We start from the raw sequence: 8,231 nt of genomic DNA on the forward strand, positions 1-8,231 counted from the left end.
GTAAAGGTTTAATTTATAATTCGAAAACTTACTCAAGATTGTCAAATGGGATATCTAAAAACTCAAATTTTTGTCAGGATTACAAATCCGAAGAAAAAATAACTACTTTTCACCCGTGGAAAATGTATCAGTGACAACACCTTTCATCGAAGGGCTGCACACGAAACGGGTTTTGGTAGCAGCTTTCGATTGGTGAAAAAGTCAGCTTCTTAGTCTTCGCATTGATGTAAATGGATGCATAAAGGCCAGGTTTTTGTGGAGCATTGCAACATTCCACTTTTGACAGATGAGATAAATTATAGGTATACGTATAGGTTAACGCGTCACGTATAATTAACAGCCTTTTGCGGACGACAACGCGGATACTTCACCAAGTGATCTAGTTTCGTCATTTCTTATAAATTGTTTGCGTTTTTTATTGTATATGTGGATATACATACATATGTATGTACATAAACATTTTGGCGCAGCCGTTCATGGTTATCTTATTGCAGTGCCAGCGCAACAAAGCAAAACAACGCAATCGAAATATATTATTTCATATTTTTTCACTTATCCACCACAAAATGTTTCTACAAAACTTTGCCTTTTTTATAAATTTTATTAAGTTTTTATCACCTTACTTGCTGTGATTTTTGAAAATAATGAAACCGAACGGATTTCCTGGAGTTTTTTTTTTTGGTAGTTTAGGCAACTCTATAGCCATCTGATGCTCAAGACCCATTCTTGGAAACGAGTGAACTTTTGTTTACAATCGAATGAATTTCAAGACCCATTCTTGGAATCGAATGAACTTTTGTTTACAATCGAATGAACTTCAAGACCCATTCCTGGAAACTAATTGAGAGAGAATAAATGTTTCGTATCAGGTTGTTTAGTATCTGCTTAGTATCTAGGAAACATTTATCATATGATAGATCTGGTAGCCCCCAATTTTAATAAAGAAAAAAAAAGGTCTGGCAGCCCTGGCGGGGACTGTCAGATTGAATTTGGATTTTGCATAAACACAAAAAAGTGGTGATTGATTTTTTATTTTTTATTTGTTTTATTGGAATCATTGAGGTGAGATTATTTTCCGTTGGGTGCGAAAGAAACATTGGTCCATGTAGAGCCGGATTGTAATCGCGAAGCAAACGAGGACTGAATAAGCTTAAACATCAGGAGTGCATTGTGTGATTTCGCTGTTGGCTTTTGTGTACACAATTACATTCAAGTGTATGCAGGTTCGTCTGGATCGTGGATTGGGAGCTGTTTTTTTGTAAGTATACATGTGCAAGGCTGGATGCAGGATGATTCACCCGTTCTCTATGTGATCTATGGGGGTATGAAGGTGAAGTTCTCTTGACAGAGTACATACATAGCCCATAAGAACTTTGCGTATGTGTGTAGTTTCGAGAAAGTTCTTGAAGCGTTTGGAAAATTTAATTTAACGACAAAAGAGAAAGAGTCCGATGTTGACATAGATTCAACTGGACAAATGTGAAAGATGCTTTCGAGCAAGAGAGAAAGAGTCCGATGTTGACATAGATTCAACTGGACAAATGTGAAAGATGCTTTCGAGCAAGAGAGAAAGAGTCCGATGTTGACATAGATTCAACTGGACAAATGTGAAAGATGCTTTCGGGCAAAAGAGAAGGAGCCCGATGTTGACATTGATTCAGCCGGACATTTGGGAAAGATCCCTTTGGGGGGTTAAAGAGAAAGAATCCAATATAGTAGTAAGATTACTTGGACATTATGTAAATGAGAAAGAATGGTTTGGGCATGTGGGGTTGAACACATGTATACATATACACAGGTGACAAAAGTGCCAATGTATAGTGAGTCGTTCGGCTTATGCTTCGAATAAAGTAAGGTGGAGTGGTTTGAATATTGCGGCCGAGACTTAAGTGAAATTACTGAAGTAAATTTAAATAAAATTAATCTCGATTATTTATACCTTTTTTCTCGACTTTCAGGCAAAATGGCGGGTGTGCTAGAAAGCATTCGCAAGTCTATATCGCGAATTGAAGAATATACCAGGGCTGCAGAGTTTTCAGAGGCGACCTTGGAGCAGGTGAAGGTTCGAGCTGAAAAATTAGAAATATACTATGAACGATTTGTCAATGCGCATCAAAAGCAAATGGAGCGGGATGCAAAGAAAGCCAATACGTATGATGATGTTGCGGCAGTAGTTGAAACAAGCTATTTTGCTGCACAAGCGGCATTAGCAGCTAAAATAAAGGAACTCGCTCCTGCGCCGATGATGGCACAAATGACACAACCCCCATTAGCAGTGCAAGTGAACCTACCGTACCGCCAGCACGATATGAAGAATACGTGGGGGGATTTCGACGGAACACTGACCAAATGGTCAGGATTTCGTAATAGATTCGTAGCAGCTATTCACAACAATGAGAACGTTTCGTCAGCGTTCAAATTTTCGTACTTAAAGAAATCTCTCGTGGGAAAAGCGGCACGTACCTTAGGTGAATGGCAGCTGACCGATGATAATTATATGGAAGCATGGGATAGGCTTAAGCAGTTGTACGATAGGAAGTAACCTATTTGTCGGGAGCATTTGAGGCAACTGTTAAGACTTCCTGCTATTGAGGGTGCTCCGCGTCCAATTGATTTACAGCGCATGCCGAATGTTACCCATGAAGTACTACGCCAACTACGTGCTCAGGGCAACCCGGTTGAAGGTTGGGACATGATGGTGGTTCATCTTCTTCACGAGCGTTTAGATTCTGAGACCGGGAAGCAGTGGGAGCTCCAACGACAGACGGAGACACCCACTATCAAGCAGATGCTAGAATTTTTAGATCGTCAAGCGGCAGCTTTGGCAAATGTGGCTGATATGCATTGCAAGCGTACACCTGACAGGCGTGCAGCACCGAACAATAAAAGAGAGATGGGCAACGGTGATAGGGTAAAGCGTGGTCAAGATTCAAGTGGCAATATGGAAAGGCAATTAGGTCAATGTGTGGCATGCAAACGCCATCATGCGCTATGGTCTTGCGATGAATTCAAGGCACTGAACCTGCGCGCAAGAGAGGAGTTGATCAATAGGAATAGTCTTTGCCGTAACTGCTTCAAGCGGGGTCATGGTGCTGATAATTGTTTTCAAAGGTTCATGCGTACGCTGCCCGGGTCAAATGAAATATAACAGTCTTTTATGTCCAATGAAGGAGATTTCCAAACAGGCCCTCGTGATCAAGGAATCAGGCAGGAGTAGCCGGCAAAATTTCAGAAATGGTACAGAACGGCGTCCAGGGAAGAGACAGAGAAATTCTACTGGTGATCGTATTTATACAGCACAGTATGTTCATGTAGGAGGAAGCGATGCCATTGACGAAGAGATTAAAAAGGTGGACAAAGAGTTAAGCCTACTGGATAAACGAGAGCAACTGATTAAAAAACGCAAACTATTTTCAGAAAAAGTAAACAATTGTAATGAGAACAAGGGAATGGAAATAAACTTGTATGAGAATTATGGCGGTGCCTTTGACTTTAGGAAAGATAAGAAAAATGCGCTGCTGCCAACGATAATGATTAGGTTGGAGGTGATTGGTCAATGCTTTGGGCCAGTTAGGGCTTTACTAGATTGTGGGGCGCAACCGAATTTAATTGCGTCTAGTCTCTATGTCCAACATAAGTTCCCTGTTTCGCCAACTAGCCATAAGATGGTTGGTATGTATGGGAAATCATTCGGGGTTAGTCGGCGTGTGGTCATGAAAGTAAAGCCGTGGTTCCACTCCACGACCTGTATCGAAGAAGAGTTCTGGATATAACCGAAATACAACAATTGGGAACCTATGCTGCCGGAAGTTTTGGGTGAAGCTGAGCCCTTAGGGGATTCGTCGAGTCCACTAGCTGATCCGGAATATTGGAAGCCAAGCAAGGTGCAGGTAGTCCTTAACGTTAAAGTATTTGCGAAGATTCTCATTGCGACGCTGCCTAGCAGGCACGAGGGGATGGCATTACTTCAGGCTTGCTTAGGAGTGGTCGTATGTGGATCCCAGGTGACCCACACTAGTGAAGATATGGTACAAGAAGGGTCTTATATACATTGTACGGGAGTGCAAGACCTGGGTGAATTGGTGAAACGATTTTGAAAGCTGGACGAAGTTAGAAGTTTTCCAAAGCGAACCGAGGAAGAACAATACGTCGAAGAACTATTTCTAAGCACGTATTCTAGGGATATTACTGGAAGATTCACCGTTGTCATACCGCTAAAACCAAACATAGACGATATTGGAAGCTCCAGACAGGCTGCGTTGCGTCGGTTCCTGGCTCTAGAGAAAAGATTAAGTCAAGCAGCAGTATATAGATTTTATGAGGGAGTACGAGCAGTTAGGACACATGCAGTTGGTCTCTGATGACGCTGCGCCAGGAAAAATGATTTATCACATTCCTCATCACTGCGTTACTAAAAAATTCAGGGTAGTATTCGATGCTAGCTGCCGTACGGACAGAGGCATTTCCCTCAACGAGGTGCAAATGCTAGGAGAAAAGCTCCAACGGGATTTGGCTGAAATAATTATGAGATTCCGAAGGCACAAGGTTGGGGTCATAGGCGACATAAAAATGATGTTCCGACAGGTCCTAGTTAGTAAAGATCAATGGGATTTACAACGGATTTTTTGGAGAGAACACGACGACGTACCTATGAAAGAATACTGGTTGAAGGTGGTTACATACGGAATGACCTCCTCCGCCTTTAATGCAGTGCGGGCAGTGGTGCAGTGGGCTAGGGATGCGTGCAAAGAGTTCCCAGAGGCATCAAGGATCATCGAAGGTGACTTATACATGGATGATTGTATAACTGGGGCGCAAAACGAAGGCCAAGCTATAGTGATGGCAAAAGAAGTGGAGCATGTATTAGCTGGAGGAGGATTTGAAATGAAGAAGTGGAAGTCAAACTCAAGCAGACTTATAAAAGAGATGCGGTCGGAGGAAGAAAAAGCAAACATATTCATGGATGACGAAAAAACTTCGGTGCTAGGATTAAAGTGGAAGATCAGCCGAGATGTGTTCTCGTTTGTTGTAAAGACACCAGAAGTTCAGGGATTGGTGACCAAGAGAAAGATTTTAGGCTGCATTGCACAGCTCTATGACCCAAATGGATTTATATCTCCTGTGACAATTCTGGGAAAGATCATCATACAAGACTTGTGGCGTCTCGGCGTCGAATGGGACGAGCCCGTACCCAAATATATAGAAGACGGCTTCCGTGTATACTGGGAAGGTATAAAACATCTGGAAGAGTTTGCACTAGAGAGGTGGATTGGCACAGGGGATGGGCGAAAGGTGGAGTTACATGGGTTCTCAGATGCGTCAACTGTAGCATATGGTGCAGCCATCTATGGGCGGGTTGAAAATGACGACACGGAGATAAAGAGTACGCTTTTGGTGTCCAAGTCACGCGTTGCTCCTATGAAGACCGTTTCAGTTCCAAGGTTGGAGTTGGCAGCTGCAGAGTTGTTATCACGGTTATTGGTTTACGTCAGGAGAGCGATGGAGTACGCAAACGTAAGCTACACACTGTGGACCGATTCCCAGGTAGTTCTTCACTGGATTGGCAAAATTCCCCGAAGTCTAAAGACGTTTGTAGCAAAACGTGTTGCATCGATACAGACCAACAGTGATGTGAAAAGGTGGAGGTACATCAATAACAAAGATAATACAGCTGACTTGCTGAGTCGGGGCATGAAGCCTTCGGAAATCATCCAAAGTAGCTTATGGGTACACGGTCCGACATGGCTTAGTCAGAGTTTGAATCAGTGGCCAGACAATGTGTTTGTGACAAACACAGCGGGGGAGGCAGAAGTTGAATTTAAGGCCTGTGTGGCAGCGGAAGTGGAGGAACAGTTGGCCATTACAACGAAAACAACAAAGGACAGGATAGACTTGATAGAGTACGTCCATAGATTGGAGAAAGCCGTCAATATCATTGGCTACGTGTACAGATTTGTATCAAATTTAAAAACAGGTTCGACGCGGGCAAAGAAGAAGAGGGCGGAAAGTATAAATGTATCACTTGCAAACCATCATAGAACAAAAGCCATGTGGCTCTTGCTTAGTCAGGAACAGAAGAAGTATTATAAAATGGAGATCGTATGCCTAGAATCTGGAAAAAGCATTCCAAATAAAAGTAGGATTGAGTCTCTCAAACCAGAGCTAAAAGACGGGTTGCTAAGGGTGCACGGACGATTGAAAAATGCCCACTTGGATGAGAGTACGCGTCATCCAGTCATTATTCCCGATGGTTCAAGGTTAGCATGGCCTATTATGGATCATGCACATCGTGAAACGAAGCATGGAGGAGTGCAAGACATGATGCAGTTCATACGTCAAACGTACTGGATCCCACGGCTGCGTAGTTCACTGCGAAATTATTTGCACAAATGCTTGGCTTGTGTACGCCATAACCATCGAGTCGAAGCCCAAATCATGGCGGACTTACCATCTGATCGCGTTACTCCAGGCAAGGCATTCCTGCATGTTGGCGTAGATTATGCAGGACCTGTAGACATCAAAATGATAGACAGAGAAGGCAAGCAAATTGTTAGGCAAAAGGTGTGGATCGCCGTGTTCGTATGCTTGAAGACAAGAGCGGTGCATTTAGACGTGGTTACCGACTTAACCACGATTGCATTCATAGCCTGCTACGAGCGATTTGTTTCCCACCGCGGCCGTTGTGAACGAATTTACAGCGACAATGGCACAGCGTTTGTAGGAGCAGCAAAAGAGATCAAAAGGGCAATGAACAGATGGCACAAAGAAGACGTTTTCCAGCAGTTATCATCGAAGGAAACGGAGTGGCGATTCATGACACCAGCAGCGCCTCACCAAGGAGGAATATATGAAGCCGCTGTGAAATCGATGAAGCACCACCTAGTTCGCGTCATTGGACTCAGAGTGCTGCCTTTTGAGCAATTGCGATTACTACTTGCTCAAGTGGAAGCGATACTCAACTCTCGACCATTACATCCATTAAGTGATGATCCTGACGATCTACAGGCACTGACGCCTGGTCATTTTTTGAAGGGGGAGCCGCTTGTTCTTCCCCTACCTTTTTCGGTGCCCGAGAAATCATCCTCTAGAGGAGTGCAGTTGTGGCAAGAGCGACAGCGAATGGTGAAAACCTTTTGGGAGCGGTGGCACAATGAGTATCTGGCAACACTCCAAGAGCGCAAAAAATGGCGCAGATCGTCTGAAAGGGTGCAGCTGGGCCAGCTAGTTCTCATAAGGAGCGAAAATTTCCCGCCTGCTCAATGGGCCATGGGACGCATAATCCATCTCCATCCAAGCGAGGACAGTCATGTACGATCAGTAACCATTCAGACAGCAGCGAATACACTTAGAAAGCCAGTACAAAAAATTTGCATTCTGCCTGTTGATGTCGCTGAAGGGTGTTTAACCAAATAAGAATGTCGCTGGAAAACCGTAGGTTTTGGGCGGGAGTGTTTAGTATCTAGGAAACATTTATCATATGATAGATCTGGTAACCTCCAATTTTAATAAAGAAAAAAAGGTCTGGGAGCCCTGGCGGGGACTGTCAGATTAAATTTGGATTTTGCATAAACACAAAAAAGTGGTGATTGATTTTTTATTTTTTATTTGTTTTATTGGAATCATTGAGGTGAGATTATTTTCCGTTGGGTGCGAAAGAAACACAGGTCATCAGTGACTGACATGAAAACCAATTGGTTCGCGCGATCAATGCGCTCTCACTTACCTATACACTTGCATTTACAAATCTGCCTACGCCTGCTTTATATATTATTCTCTTCCTGTGTTCTTCGCCCCACATACCTGCTTGGTCGTCCCTCACCTAGCACTTAAATGTGCAAAGCGTGCCCGTATGAGCAAAAGGCTCATACGAGCCATTTTGCCCATCGCTGCTATTGATATCATTGCGCAACGTCCTCGCAGTATTGAGAGAGCTGAGAACACTTGATGTTTTGGTGATACCATCTGTCGTCATGTCCATAGTACAGGTTTACAAGTATGATGTGTATGAGAAGGAAACAATTCCTTTCTCTTTCTAACAAACTTGCGTTTGACACTTCGGTCAGTGTCAAACTATTGTGGAACTCAGTGGAACCTGTGTGGAACATGCGTATGACACTGAACGCAGGGAAACAAAAAAGGGAGCGGAATATCAGATATGGGTTGCTGTGATGGTAAATTTTTTTGAACGAATTTAGTATGAAAATGTAATGTACCATGGGTCCTACAGATAA

The 8,231-nt window shown here is 43.3% G+C and overlaps 1 protein-coding gene across 1 annotated transcript; it reads left to right on the forward strand.

The window, feature by feature from the left end:
• Window positions 1–964: 964 nt before the first annotated feature.
• On the forward strand, window positions 965–7,579 carry LOC137237105 (uncharacterized). Its single transcript, XM_067760362.1, has 2 exons — window positions 965–1,258; window positions 1,959–7,579. The coding sequence occupies exon 2, from the start codon at window positions 4,318–4,320 to the stop codon at window positions 7,411–7,413; it is 3,096 nt and encodes a 1,031-aa protein (XP_067616463.1). The 5' UTR covers window positions 965–1,258; window positions 1,959–4,317; the 3' UTR covers window positions 7,414–7,579.
• The last annotated feature ends 652 nt before the right edge of the window (window positions 7,580–8,231 follow it).

The sequence above is a fragment of the Eurosta solidaginis genome, chromosome 1, assembly GCF_040869045.1.
Source record: "Eurosta solidaginis isolate ZX-2024a chromosome 1, ASM4086904v1, whole genome shotgun sequence".
Taxonomy (NCBI): domain Eukaryota; kingdom Metazoa; phylum Arthropoda; class Insecta; order Diptera; family Tephritidae; genus Eurosta; species Eurosta solidaginis.